Source organism: Amblyomma mixtum, chromosome 8 (genome assembly GCF_055824585.1).
Source record: "Amblyomma mixtum isolate Tamu chromosome 8, ASM5582458v1, whole genome shotgun sequence".
NCBI lineage: Eukaryota > Metazoa > Arthropoda > Arachnida > Ixodida > Ixodidae > Amblyomma > Amblyomma mixtum.
In genome coordinates, this window is record NC_143019.1 from 8,680,395 (window position 1) to 8,695,374 (window position 14,980).

Here is a 14,980-nt window from a genome sequence, read left to right on the forward strand (position 1 = left end):
CAAGCAGGCAAGACGTGGCAAACTTTTCACTACTCCATTTTATTTGTTCAACTGTGCGCATGGCCATGCTTCCTGCATCATCTGTTACGTGAGTTTTTGATATTTGCAGATGTTGTTTCTAATCTACACTATCGATCAGCAAGTCCAGAAACTTTGGTACGATAACCACCAAAGCGGAACGGCTTTTTTTATAACAATTAAACAATTGCCTACTACTTTTAACAAAAATCAGCAACAAGATTTTATAAATTCTGTACGGATTTTGCGCTGATTTTTGTTTCTCTTTCACATCATTGCAGTTTTTTGAGAAACTTTTTTGCCGCATAATCGGTTCCATTGACTGCTTCAGTTGAGAGGCAAAACAAAGAAAATAAAGTTTGGGGTGTGTTTCATGGTAGCCACCTGAAAAAAATGCCAAATGCGAATACAAATTTTCTATTTAGCTTTGATAGCCGCTGCCTTCTGCATACTGACCGTTACGCGGCTACTAAAGTTCACTCTCGATTTCAGTTTCAAAGGCTACAAGCTAGGGGTACGTGGCGGCAGATTAAGCTTCGCGCCTTTATTTTGTTCTTTAAGCACCAAATTTTGCGTCACTTACAACAGAAAACATTATTTTAAACATTCGGCAGTGTGTGCATTCAAAAACCTCTGTTTTTGGTTCGAATAAAGTCTCAGTTTCGAAATTTTGAGGCTCATGGTACGCGGCCCTCGATCGTAATCCTGAGACCCTTGTCTGCGCTCAGAACAGCAACTTCTGTGCGGTTCACAACCAAAAAAATGATCTTCGAGTTGGCCTGACAGCATCAAGCGCTTGAAGATCTTGGAAATGCCGCAAAATAAGTATCTGCTGGCACAGTGCATGGTCGTATTTTTATTACTGACCAGTAATCAGCTACTTAGGAGCAGTAGGCGGGGAAATATGGATTCCTGCATGCGTAAACCGACGGATTGAGATATCATGTGGTAAACAAAATAGCGGTTTTTTAACAAAAATGGTGCAGTAACCGCTCCACTTCTCGATGGGCACCTCAACTGGCCGTGAAGGAAGGGTGGAAAGTGGGAGTGTAGGAGGAAATAGAGAAAAAGTTGGTGCAATGGGAATAATTGGATGGAATAATTTCGACCCCCCGGGAATCTTTAATATCCTCTGACATCACATATCACACTGGTGCCTTTCCCGTTTCGGCGTCACAGAAACCGAAAACAGAAGGGTGAAAGGTGCGAGATGCAAGTGGCTTTCAAAAAGAAAAAAATGGAAAAGCGCGTTAGAACACGGAAGTGGTCAGGACAACAGTGCCCGTGACCGCAGAGCTCAAGCGTGCTCCCTTGCATCCTGTACCTAGTTTTGCAGATTCTCTTACACACCGCCGTCATGTCGGGGTCTCATTGGTAGCAGGTTAACATTTGTACCATGCTCGAGGCAATAAGTAGCCGACAATTGCATGAACCCTGATCTATAGGCAGCCCGTCAGTAAACACGCTGAATATAGTCGTCGGCCCAAGCATTGGCCTTCTTCCGGGACATATCTTTGAGGCCTGCTTGCGGTGTGCCGAATCGTATTTTCAAAGATCTTTTGCTTAAATAGGAAGTTTTTAGGTTTCTTGAGCAACATTCACAGTCTTAAATAAAGGCTTCCATTCTCTGAGAAGAAAAAAAAGACAGACATAATACTCGAGGTTAATGACCTCACAGGCTCAACTAACAAGATTGCAAAACAACGAAGTACGTTTGATGAAAGGGACGTACATGGAATGACCGAAAAAAGAGATGCTCTTATTTGACATGCGAATATGAGAAGTGGACTCTGAGGCACAGACACGTTAACGCTTTTAAGAAAAAAAAAATAGCGAAGAGCAGATCGGACGAAGCCGGCGAAAATTGTCGTTTGCAGCAGCTACAAGAATTATTGTAACAACGACCATCGCAAAAACATTAGGTGTCATGTGCTGCAAGGTAATCTGACAGCGCCGCCAGACGGCGACGCATGATCTAAGGCGTGCGACTCGGTCCCCGGTGCTTCAGCTTGTTTTTCAGGAGCCAGTGGTTTCGCGCATACACAATTCACGAGAACCTTTTAACGGAAAAAATGGTAGTGCTAAAGCCCGCTGTGTAGGTTGCAGTAGTAAAAAACAAACAGCTCAATCGTATGAAAAAAAAATGTCAGAACAGGTTTGTAAACTAAATCGTAGCTACTCGCCCTTCGAAATTCCTTCTTCTACATCCCCTGACGCAAAAACAAGTGTGGCATAAGAGGTACCCATGTCACGCGAACATATTTCCAGAGTTTCTAGTCCTCCAATGTGAACAAATTTTTGCTAAGGTATTAATACATGGCGTGAAAAGAAAAATTTTAAAATGTTTAAACCTTAAGAGACCAAACTATAAATTTATTGCACTTCGAGAAATACATAGCGCACACTATGCTCGTAGACAGCAGCACGTTTAGAAGAAATCCATTACCAAGCGGCGGCCAATAATCCTGAACCCTCTGTAGCAGCACTTCTTAAATTTTTTGGCAAAAATTTGGCGGATGGAAAAAATGCTGGTGTTCAATAAAAAAAAAACCATGTCGTGCCGTTCCTCCAACAATAAAAAAAGCCAAGCTATCCAAGAAACTGTATGCGCATAGATAGCTCTTGCCAGCTGTCTAGTCAATTTTTTAAGAGTTCTGAATATGATAATCTCTGGCCTTAAACCACATGAATTGTGCAGATTAATTACTGTATGTTTAAGAAAGCATGCCGAAAAAATGATCGCCTTCCATCCTGAAAAGCATTCATATACTAATAACACTTCCTTGCGGTCATCCGTGATACAGAGCAGGCCGTCCATACTCCCTTTTGTTTTCTTCGGGATCCTCCGAGACCTATCATATTAAGCGCGCGCGGCAGGACTTTAAAACACTCTAACTACCTGCTGTCGAACCGTTAATTTTATTTGCGCCTCGGCTGAGCAGATTCGTTTCGAGCAAATTCTTTCATTAGAATAGTTAGCTCAGGGCTGTATTTTGAGCTCTGCATTGTTTTATGTAAGAATATATTTCACAGACAATTTATCACGTGCCCTTGTCAGACTAATTGAAATGCCCATTCCTACCCCGAAGGCATGGTAAAAGGCTGGCAGTGCTTGGAAATAAAAAATAAACCTGCCAGCCAAAACCCGTAAGGAATTACATATTCTATCTACGTTGGCGGTTTACAAATAGCGTAAACGTCTGGAATGCACCAACTTGCCAGATACAAGCACAGTTGACTACAAATAAACTAGCGAATGAATAGTTTGTTGCCTTGATACGATTTTCTACGGAAATAGCATGGCTGTCTAAGACTCCGAAACCCTACCGTATGCCAGGCCTCATAAAGAAAGGCCTCATAAAATATAACTAATATATTTTATTTCCTCTATTCGGTAATCTCCGGCAATCTTAAAGAATCAGGTAAGCTTCCTCTAGGTGTGTTGTAAATGCACAATATCCTACACTACACTACAGCGTTTGCCTCTAAGCTCATGGGGTATCTCGTAGGCCCGTTTCCATAGTGACTGGCAGTACACCATCCAGGGGCGACTATTACTAGGGCAGCTAAGTACATGCAAGACATAGTCTCCTCTTGAACTGGCGTTCACATAAGTACAATTGTGGATTCCATTCTGTTTGATGATCCTGAGAAAAGTAAATATTTTGCTCGTGTTTGCAGTTGCCACAGTAGCCTGCCTGGACTTCACAGAAGCAAGGCCAGCATTCTCGCTCGGAGGAAGTTTGTTTGGCGGAAATGCTGCAGCGAGCATAGGACTGCCAGTGACAAATATTGGTGGAGCCGTGGCAAGTGGTGTAGGCGGCATTACAGGCACCCTCACGGGCAGCCGCGCGCTACACACATCTGGTAATGTTGTAGGTGGCCTCACAGGAGCACTGACGGGAAGCCACAGGGTACAAGCATCTCGAAATGTTGAAGATGGTCTCAAAGGAGCTCTGACAAGAAGACGCACGCTACAGACATCTGGTAGTGCTCTAGGTGGTCTCACAGGAGTTATGGCGGCAAGACGAACGCTACAAGCATCTGGTAGCGCTCAAGGTGGTCTCGCTGGAGCTCTGGCGGGAAGACGCACGCTACAGACATCTGGTAGTGCTCTAGGCGGTCTCACAGGAGTTATGGCAGGAAGACGCACGCTACAAGCATCTGGTAGTGCTCAAGGTGGTCTCGCTGGAGCTCTGGCGGGAAGACGCACGCTAAACACATCTGGTAGTGCTCTAGGTGATCTCACAGGAGTTATGGCGGGAAGACGCACGCTACAAGCATCTGGTAGTGCTCAAGGTGGTCGTGCTCTAGGTGGACTCACAGGAGCTCTGGCGGGAAGACGCACGCTACAAGCATCTGGTAGTGCTCTAGGTGGTCTCACAGGAGTTATGGCGGGAAGACGAACGCTACAAGCATCTGGTAGTGCTCAAGGTAGTCTCGCTGCAGCTCTGGCCGCAAGACGCACGCTACAGACATCTGGTAGTGCTCTAGGTGGTCTCACAGGAGTTATGGCGGGAAGACGCACGCTGCAAGCATCTGGTAGTGCTCAGGGTGGTCGTGCTCTAGGTGGTCTCACAGGAGCTCTGGCGGGAAGACGCACGCTACAAGCATTTGGTAGTGCTCTAGGTGGTCTCATAGGAGATATGGCGGGAAGACGCACGCTACAAGCATCTGGTAGTGCTCAAGATAGTCTCGCTGGAGCTCTGGCCGCAAGACGCACGCTACAGACATCTGGTAGTGCTCTAGGGGGTCTCACAGGAGTTATGGCGGGAAGACGAAGGCTACAAGCATCTGGTAGTGCTCAAGGTGGTCTCGCGGGAGCTCTGGCGGGAAGACGAACGCTACAAGTATCTGGTAGTGCTCAAGGAGGTCTTGCTGGAGCTCTGGCGGGAAGTCACACGCTAAAAGCATCTGGTAGTGCTCTAGGTGGTCTCACAGGAGGTCTGGCGGGAAGACGCACGCTACAAGGATCTGGTAGTGCTCTAGGTGGTCTCACAGGAGCTCTGCCAGAGAGCCACAGGGTGCAAACATCTGGCAGTGTTTTAGGTGGCCTCAGAGGATCACTGACGGGAAGCCGCACGGTACAAGCATCTAGAAATATTCTGGGTGGAACGACAGGCGCTACGACGGGAAGCCGCACTGTAAAAACATATGGAAATGTCTTAGCTGGTCTCACAGGTGCTCTGACAGAAAGAAGCAGGGCACAAAGAACTCAAAATGTTTCAGGGGACCTCAGAGGATCACTGACGGGAATACACAATGTACAAACACCTGGAATTGTTCTAGGTGGTGTCACAGGTGCTCTGACAGGAAGCGGCAGGACACAAATATCTGGAAATGTTTCAGACAGCCTCAGCGGACCACTGTCGGGAAGCGGCATGGTACAAGCATCAAGAAATGTTCTGGGTGGCCTAAAAGACGCTCGGACGGGAAGCCGCACGGGACAAATAACTGCAAATGTTCTAGATGGCCTCTCAGGTGAATTGACAGGAAGCGGCACGGTACAAACATATGGGAATGTTTTAGGTGGTCTCAGAGGAACTCTGACGGGAAGTCCCACGGTACAAGCATCTAGAAATGTTCTGGGTGGCCTCACAGGAGTTCGGACGGCAAGCCGTACAATACAAACATCTGAAAATGTTGTAGGTGGTCTCACAGGTGGCCTGACGGGAAGCCAAAGGGCACAAACATCTGGAAAAGTTCGAGGTGACCTCAGAAAAGCACGGACGGGAAGCCGCACTGTACAAGCATCCAGAAGCGTTCTGAGTGGCCTTACAAGAACTGGGACGGGTAGCCATACGCTAAAAACGTATGGAAATGTTCAAAGTGATCTTACAGGCGCTCTGACAGGAAGCGGCTGGGTACAAACATCTGGAAATGTTTCAGACGGCTTCAGAGGATCAATGACTGGAAGCCGCACGATGCAAGCAAACAAAGATGTTCTGGGTGGACTCAGAGTAGCTCGGACGGGACGCGGCACTGTACAAGCATCTAGAAATGTTCTGGGTGGCCTGAAAGAAGCTCGGGCGGGCATCCGCACGGTACAAGCATCTGGAAATGTTGTAGGCGGTCTCCCAGTTGTGCTCATAGGAAGCGGTAGGGTGCAAACATCTGGAAATGTTACAGGCGGCCTCGGAGGATTACTGACGCAAAGCCAAACAATACAAGCATCTACAAATGTTCGGGGTGGCCTCACAGCGAGTCGGACGGGCAGCCGCATGGTACAAACATCTGAAAATTTTCTAGGTGATGTCCCAGGTGCTCTGACGGGAAGCCATGGGGTACAAACATCTGTCAATAATTCAGGTGGCCTCGAGGAATCACGGACAGGAAGCCGCACGGTACAAGCATCTAGAAGTACTCTAGGTGACCTAACAGGAGCTCGGACGGGAAGCCGCACGGTACAAACTTACGCAAATGATCAAGGTGGTCTTAGAGGTGCTCTGACTGGAAGCGGCAGGATGCAGACATCTGGAAATGTTTCAGGCGGCCTCAGAGGATCCCTGACGGGAAACTGCACGATACAAGCATCTAGAAATGCTCTGAGTGGTCTCACAGTAAACCGGACGGGAAGCGGCATGGTACAGAAAGGAAATGTTCTTGGTCTCACAGGAGCCCGAACTGGAATCCGCGCGGTGCAAACATATGGAAATGTTCAAGGTGGTCTTAGAGCTGCCCTGACAGGAAGCGGCAGGGTACAGACATCTGGAAATATTTCAGACGGCCTCAGTGGATACCTGACGGGAAGCGGCACGATACAGGCATCTAGAAAGGACCATGGTGGTCTCACAGGAAATCGGACAGTAAGCGGCACGGTACAGATAGGAAATGTTCTTGATCCTGCAGGAGCCCGGTCTGCAAGCCGTACGGTACAAACATCTGGAAATATTCTAGGTGGTCTCACAGGTCTCCTGACGGGAAGCCATGGGTTAGAAACATCTGGAAACGTTCTGGGTGGTCTGGCTGAAGAACGCGCTCTAAGTGCAGAAGTTCCAATGGAAAGATCTGCTCAAAGTCCCCAAAGCGGAGAAATACACGCAGGTGCCCGACGACGTTCATTAGGAGGGCGCATCGCCGAGGAGAGATCCCTTATGGTACCTTTGAAGGCCGTAATGGCATTCTTGGGTCAAAGGCCAACGGAGCAGCGAGCCTGGTACCATGCATTCATGTGGCCTTTCAGGAGTCACCAGCGAACATTCATGGAAAAGATTAAGAGCGCAGTTCTGCCATCTCTCCCATTTCGCTACTTTCGCAATTCGAATAGAAGCCCGCTGGACAGGTTTCGAAACTTCCTTCAGGGTTGATGGGGAATGCCTATTCTCAGACGTCGTAGTGGCAATGCGTTCGCTGCTTTGGATTGCATGTCTTCAAATAAAAGCACGTCTGTTGCGCTGCCTGCTTTTGTACTACTACATTGGTTGGTCAGTATATACTCACTACGGGCTGACAGACGACTATGCTACAAGGATATTAAAGTTATAGCGTTAAGGTTCCCGCTGTGCAGCAAATCTGGCGTCGGCGTCGTCGTCGGAGTTTTGAGTGATAAATAGGGTGACGTAGGGTGGACAAGGTGGCCACCCCCGGTGAAGCAACGTGGGTGCGTTACTGGATGGGACTTTGTGGTCTCACCGCAACCTGCACACCGAATTGTGAGAACACTTGCCACCCTAGCAAGTGGCAGTTAAATTAAGCATTGATCTGGAGAGATTGGTTAAAGAATGCAGCGCGAAAAGACAAGGACAATCGAAGAAGTGGACAGGACTGGCGCTGTGGACCAACGCCAGTCCTGTCCACTTCTTCGTTTGTCCTTGTCTTTTCGCGCTGCATTCTTTAACCATGATCACTGACCAACAAGCCCAAACAGCCACTTTAGGTCGAGAGATTGCTCGGGAGGAGCGACTTAGGCCGCAAAAGGCTCACAGGGGCCAGCAACTCGCATTAAAAGGCCGTTGCATATTCCTTAACCGCCGCACCACTGCGCAAGGAGTCGTATGAGGGACGCTGTATGTAAAGATGAGAATGACTAATTCCGTATGTACGGGCATAAACTCATCAACGCCATCGCGTCATACCCTTAAGGCGGAGCTCAAGTGTCCTCTCGAGTTTTCTTGTTTGTCTGAATGCTCGTGAGACCACAGGTTCAAAACCCAGCTGGATTGTGTTGTTTCGTGTTAGTAGTGTTATTGGTAGCGAAGCAGCTGTTAACTCGGCCAATCAAGAGGCCTTGGTTTTCTTTTGCGCTCCTATTCACATTTCGTCAGGGTAAACAAGGAAAATGTAGGCTATGAAAGAAAGAAGCTCAGTTTGTAACGTTAAAAATCCTAACGCATCTGTTCTCGCCTCGCATCCCGAAATGAAGCATTTGGCGGCTAAATGCTTAAGAGAATAGGCATAACATCTAAAGTTAATGACATGATTGTTAGGGAAAAATAAATGTTTTTTTTTTTTTCAAATTCGCAACATGCGGCTGACGGCAATAGTTTGCAGATTATGGCTATCAAATAAATGTAACTATTGCGGCGGCCGCTAAGTCAGAAACAGCGGCATATGTTCGACGATCCGTCATGCTTTCGTTCGTTTTGCTCTTTGCAACCGTATCATTAGTAACGACATTATTAAACCATCCATATGCGCAGACGCCCTGCGACTCGCACGCACGCAGGCATGCACGAACACACGCACACATATGCAGACAGGCGAGTGCCTCATGTTCACACTTATAAACACTGCTATAGGCTACCAATGAAAACAATACACAGTTGACAACGCCGTATTCATTGCCTGAGGAGCGATTCTCTGTACGTCTGGGGATTTTTCAGCTCACTGCTGACTATGGGAGCGCTTTAGAAAATTTCAGATGTACAAGACCGGGCAAGAATTAGCTGCTTCTAAAGACAGACGATATATCGGTCGGCAGTTTCTCTGGAGGCGTCCTGCATCTTTTGAAAGTAGTCTTTTTGAGATATAGAGAGCTACTTCGACAGAGCAGTTACCGTCGTATGTCGCATCAGAACACAGCTAAGATGCACTAAATGGTGGGCTTGTTAACTATTGTTGAATATTATCTTTTAACCTTTAATGTTTGTGTCTTCATTTATTTAGATGCCTGTAGCCAACCGCAAGTGATATAATTAATGTTTAGGATTTCGAAAACGCAGTTACCCTTGGTGCCAGGGCCTAATAAATTTTAGCGACATCGCACCAAAAACATGCGCTATCGATAAACTTAAAGGAAAAGCAAACCATTCGGGGCATGTAACTTGTCAAAAGAGACCGAATTTGTTGTGCCACATTGCCGAGGGTACGGATATTGACGTGGATATTGAACCTGATATTGAGATTACTTCCGGTGGGCGTCACACCTTTCAATAAATACGGAGGTTAAAAGGAATAGTTAAAACTTGCCTACTCAATATGCGATAACTAGCGCACTGTTTAGCACGTCAAAGTCAAAGTCAAATTTATTTTCAACATCAGACGTCCGCTAGACAGGTGTGATGTTGAGGTGGGGCAAGCAAAAAGCCTGAAAAAGGCTTGACAGGGCCTGCACCGCGTTGCAGATGGCGGAGCGACGCAGAAACCGACATGATAAGAAAAGAAAGGCAAGTACATTCTTATTTCATGTACAACAAAAAGAAGAAACAGAGATACATCAAGGCAGGAATTACAGTGGAAGTAGCAAAGATACAAGAAAGGCGAAAAATACAAGAATACAAGATACAAAAATACAATACAAAAATACAATACAAGAAGACAAGATACAGAAAAGGCGAAAAAGAGAGTAGATACAAGGCAAGGGATAGCTATGGAATTCTAGGAAATTGAAAACTCGCAAAAAATACACATAGAAATAAAAGTCGCAGAAAGTGTGGTAACAAGTTTGTGAGCACATTGATTATGAGTGAGCAATATGGGCACCATTTAATACCCTTGGTAAGGTGTAGCGTAGCTTCTGGCGACCGTAATTGGTTCATGTATATGGTAACTGCCATTGTTCTGTGCTCCTTGTATTATAAGCAGCGTGCCGTAATTTCATTTCTGCAAGTTCCTTGAGATAAAAATCATTATTTTTCACCGAAGTCTGATAGCATGATGCAAGCACTGAATTATAAAGATTTGGTAATGAGATTAGGTTCAAGTTTTCAAAAATGGGCTTGGTGTGGGCATCATAAGCAGCATTTGAAATTATGCGCACAGCTTTCTTTTGCAACCTGTGTATTTTAGCAAGGTTAATAGCCGTTGTGGTGCCCCAGACTAGGTAACAATATCTTAAAGTTGAAAAAAAAGAGGCTATAATAAAGCAATAATTTATGTTTGGGGGCAAAAGAAGTCGCAGGCGCGATAACATCCCAACACTACGAGGTAATTTAGAGCAGGTCCTTTGAACGTGATCGTCCCACGTCATGTTCTCTTGCAAAAGAACACCGAGACTTTTTACAACGGGCAACACTTCTATGTTAGATCCAGCTAGGCTAAGATTGAAGCTTGCGTTCATCGGCTTGTTTTTGGGGCGGAATAAGACTGCCTTCGTTTTAGAGACGTGTATAAGTAATGAGTTTACCACGCACCAGTCCACAAACAGCGTAAGTACATCATTGGCTTTAGATTCGATCGCAGTCAAACTAGGCCCTGGAATGAACAAACTGGTGTCATTGGCATATATGATAAATTTAGTGTCGTCGTTAATGTTAACAATGTCATTTACATAGATATTGAATAGCAATGGCCCGAGAATACTGCCTTGTGCGACGCCACTCCCGAGACCAGAAAAATTAGATGTCTACCCGTGTATCTGTACTAGCTGCTGTCGATTATTTAAGTAACTATGCAAAAGTTTGAAAAATGTGCCGCGAAATCCGTAGTGTTCTAACTTAGTTGTGAGAGTAGTATGATTAATTCGGTCAAAAGCATTCGAGAAATCCACAAATATTCCTAGCACGTAATATTCATGTCTTATCTAGCACGTAGTATTCACGTCTTATCTGTATTCTGATGCACTACACCGCGAACGATGCAATGCCGACAGAAGCGCTTCTGAAAATTAAATTGCTTAGTTCTTAAAAATGCGGGACATCTTAGGTGAAGGACCACCCGGTATAGGGCAAAGCCGATGTGTCGACGTTGTTTGCGTATGAAAGAAGCCTTAGCCTTCGTAGATCACTATACGGCTGTCCAGATCTGAAGCTTAGTTTATTGCCAAATGGCCAAGTTGTGACCATTCCGAAAATGAGCTGATCATTACGAGCATTCGACCAAAATGTTTGTGTACGAGAGGCACGCTAAGGTCTGTTTATTAGCATTGGCAATTTCACATGTTCTACTTAGCACACAGGTGGTTAATATCAGAGTTTTGGAGCTGGAAGGAAAGTTTCGATATGTCGTTGTTTACTACTCCAGTGGTGCTGTATATAGCTTGACATCTCTATCTTATGCACAAGGCACTGTACTTAAAGAAAGTTGCTGCTAACCACAAAGCTGCTTCTACTGATTTCAGGTGTTTGCTGTCAGCCTTCCGAGTTCAAGGCAGAGTGAATTCTCGAAACGTGCTACCCCCATTGTCAATGAAAGAGAGTAAATATTTCTATTTTACAACCTGCGAGAACGGTGAAGGCTTTATTGCCAATTTAACCATGTGGAAGAACGTTGAGAGAGGTGAAGAGAAGGCAGCTAATAACTTTGTGACTTTTTTCGACCTGATTCAATTAATCGTGCCATGCTTGCGACCTCTTCATTCTATTACGTACAATACTTTAGGACATATTATTGTAGTTTGTTATTTGGGGTTTAACGCACCAAAGCTGTTAGTCAGTTGTGAGAGACACCATATTGGATGGCTCCGGATTCTTTAGACCACCGGAGGATCTTTAACCTGCACTGACACCGTGCAGCATACGGGTGTTTTTGCATTTCGCCTACAGACCGATGCCGGCACCGCGGCCATGATTTCGTCACACAACCTTGGCATGAGCAGTCCCACACCATAGCCACAGTGGGCTGCTGTGGGTTTGAATAACTTTTTGTGATAACCTATTGGATATGCTGCGCCGTTTAATTAATATTTTCTCAAGATTGCCTGCAAGTGTATGTACAGCTACAGTTGAAAGGGCACTGTTTCAGAAGTTTTGGTAAGTGCACTAGTTGGTAGCGATTCATTTTTCGTATCCAAAGTGCGCAAAATAGACTATGGCAACTATGCGCAAGAAACTAGATATCAGAACCTCTTGTAATTTAGTTTTTTGGCTCCCTTTAATCCGGCTTCTACCTTCGTTATTTCATCAAAGGCTGTTTATTTCGCAGAGTCACTTTTCCTCAATGCTAATAAAATGCTTTTAGGGAATGTACCGGCAGGAGGATAGAGTATTAACATACAACACCTATACTTGTACGCGTCTTCCGTACTGCGTGTTTGGTGTTGGCTGTCATGTTCACTTCTCGCGACAATTGCATAAGGACTCTGAATTTAAATATTGCAGAAAAAACCACACGTTCTACGAGTCTAAGTTAAAAACTGCGTAGAAGAGTGAAGAAGCATCCGTTGTTGATATGCCTTGCCTGGCAGGTAGAAACTCAAGTTAAGAACTGATATTTCGGGTTTGGATAAGCCCATACAAAAATATCATATGGCCAGCTATTGTTAATTATCCGAACTAATAAAGCAGCGCGTAACAAGACAGAACAAAATGAGGAACATGGAACGACACAAGCGCTCGTGTCGTCCTGTGTTCCTCATTTTGTTCTGTCTTGTTCTACGCTGCTCTATTATCATGGATCAACAACTCATCCAACAATCAACACTTCTGGAATTATCCGAAATAGCTATAAACGATTCCTATGGTCGTCTATAGCTGTAAGTTCCGGCGGGTATACTCTTCTGTCGAAAGCAAACAACATTTGTAAGGTTCCGAAGCTATTGCTCTGGTGACAGATTCTTCAATAGCAGGCAATAATGACCTCTTTGTGCATGTACAAACGATCATAAAAGGCCAGAGACGGACATAGCTCAATATAGATTTTTGATAGATGCCCTTAGGCCACTTTGGTATGGGAGCATGGCACGATGTATCTGATTTTAATGAGCTCACTACTGATTTTATTGTTTTTTTTCTACTTTTTCATCGCGCTTCTATAAAACTCGGAAAAACACTGAAGCTTCACTGAAACAAACTTCGGAATAAGAACCTATAATAAGTTATTTTCTCAAACTTGACTCGTGAAGAACTGGGGAACATCGTTCAGTTCCGTCTGCAGATAAGTTAAACGGACGGATGTCTTGAGGAAACTTCAGATATTTAGCTGAGTGAGCATTTGTAGCTTAATCTGGCAAGCACCCAATAAAAAGACATGAAAGACATGAAAATGTGCATCCTGAGTTCAAGCATGTAGTCTTCACTTGCTCAACACATGAATCCGCTGAATATTGTAGCAACCGGGAATTGCTTGCAACAGTTGCATGGAAACGATTTGGGAAAGTGGGAGTGATAAATTCCCTCCAAGCGTTGAAATTTTCAAGTTTTTTAGATTTACTTTTCCACAGAAAGTGTTTTGGAGACTTACAGTATGCGCATGATATAAACACTAACCCATTATTCAACCGATTTCCATCGGCAATTTTCTGGCGTGCACAACGACACCAATTGTTTCAAGCCCCAGAGAGAAATGCATAGATAAGTTATTTTTTCATGGCAAGTTTGGTGACAAGGACACTGTGGCGGGTATTTTCCTAGTGGAAAGTACCGCCTCTACTCAAACAACGGCTGACGGGAATGCTGGGTTAAATTATTACCCGCGTTCAGTAATCCTGCTTACACAGAAAGATAAAACTATCTATGTATTCTCCGTCAATTGTTCAATAAAAGTTTTGGTTCACTGTGTGCACCATTTATTGTCAGCGAGGTGACAAAGAACGGAACACTTTTCGGTTGAGGACTATAGGAAGCGCACACGGCGAGCCTTTTCCATCGACACAACGTCATACCAATGAAGTCCATCTATAACTATAGGCTGTGCTATAAATATAAACTCGCCATAATGAAAAATCATGACTCCTTACTTACACTGGCTGGGCTAGAGCAAAGCAGAACTGTGTATGATACCCGAGCAGCAGAACCTTGTAATGTTAAGAAATGCCGCACAAACTATGGCAAGCAAATGTTGCAGCATACCTTACCGACACTTCTGAACCAGTTGTACTGACACAAGAATCTTGACCTATCCAATATTTCTCTGAAAGAATTGCCCCAAATGTTCATGTAGTTTTTTTTTTCTTCCTATTACCACTTTGAGTGCACCTGTCAATTTTGCTGTCATTTATTTTCTCCTCCCTGTGTTTGCCTTTATAGGCTCTTTGATCTAATGTAGTTCTTCTTTCTTTTATAAGCACAATGTACTACGTATTGAACGTACATGTCTCATTCTCTGTACCGAACATACTTTACTTACATTTTGTTTGATGTCGTACTCCGCCACCGTCAATGCTGCACTGTAAGAGGAAGCCAGGACCTCTCAAGCTGTCTATACAGCTTTTTCCCTGGCTGTCCTCGCAACACCCAGTTGCGGAAATAAACCTTCAACCTTCAACCTGCAACCTTATCAGATGCAAATATCGATCCATTATTTTACATTACTGTTTCAATAAATAGAGGGGTGCATATTGACGCAAAATTATAGTTGGTTTCTGCGTCACGTTTCGAAATACAAAGCCGAGGTAGTGTTCGCTTTGTAAAATTTTGAAACAACGGTATAAGAGTTGGCGAAACTAATATCTCATTCCCCTCACTTCGGTAAGATCTCAGTAATCAAGAAAACGAAATCTAAGACCCACATCATAAAATTGAGGACATCGCTAGCACACATTGGTCTTCACGATATACTTAAGGCCAGTGCTGTTCTGATAAATGCGTAAGCGGAGACGAAAAGACTAATCGCGGCGAACAACTTTCGCCATGCCGTCGATTGGGCA

The 14,980-nt window shown here is 44.8% G+C and overlaps 1 protein-coding gene across 1 annotated transcript; it reads left to right on the forward strand.

Moving 5' to 3' along the window:
- The first annotated feature begins 3,659 nt into the window (after positions 1 to 3,659).
- LOC149331276 (uncharacterized) lies at positions 3,660 to 7,325 on the forward strand. Its single transcript, XM_089555938.1, has 3 exons — positions 3,660 to 5,199; positions 5,320 to 5,994; positions 6,043 to 7,325. Exons 1-3 carry the CDS (start codon positions 3,660 to 3,662, stop codon positions 7,323 to 7,325), a joined length of 3,498 nt encoding a protein of 1,165 aa, XP_089412064.1.
- Positions 7,326 to 14,980: the final 7,655 nt, after the last annotated feature.

Coding starts and splice junctions, on each gene's coding strand:
- LOC149331276 (XM_089555938.1), top strand. CDS start 3,660: ATGATCCTGAGAAAAGTAAATATTTTGCTCGTGTTTGCAGTTGCCACA. Junction 5,200..5,319: donor TGTCTTAGCTGGTCTCACAG/GTGCTCTGACAG, acceptor GTGGTGTCACAG/GTGCTCTGACAGGAAGCGGC. Junction 5,995..6,042: donor CAGAGTAGCTCGGACGGGAC/GCGGCACTGTAC, acceptor GCCTGAAAGAAG/CTCGGGCGGGCATCCGCACG.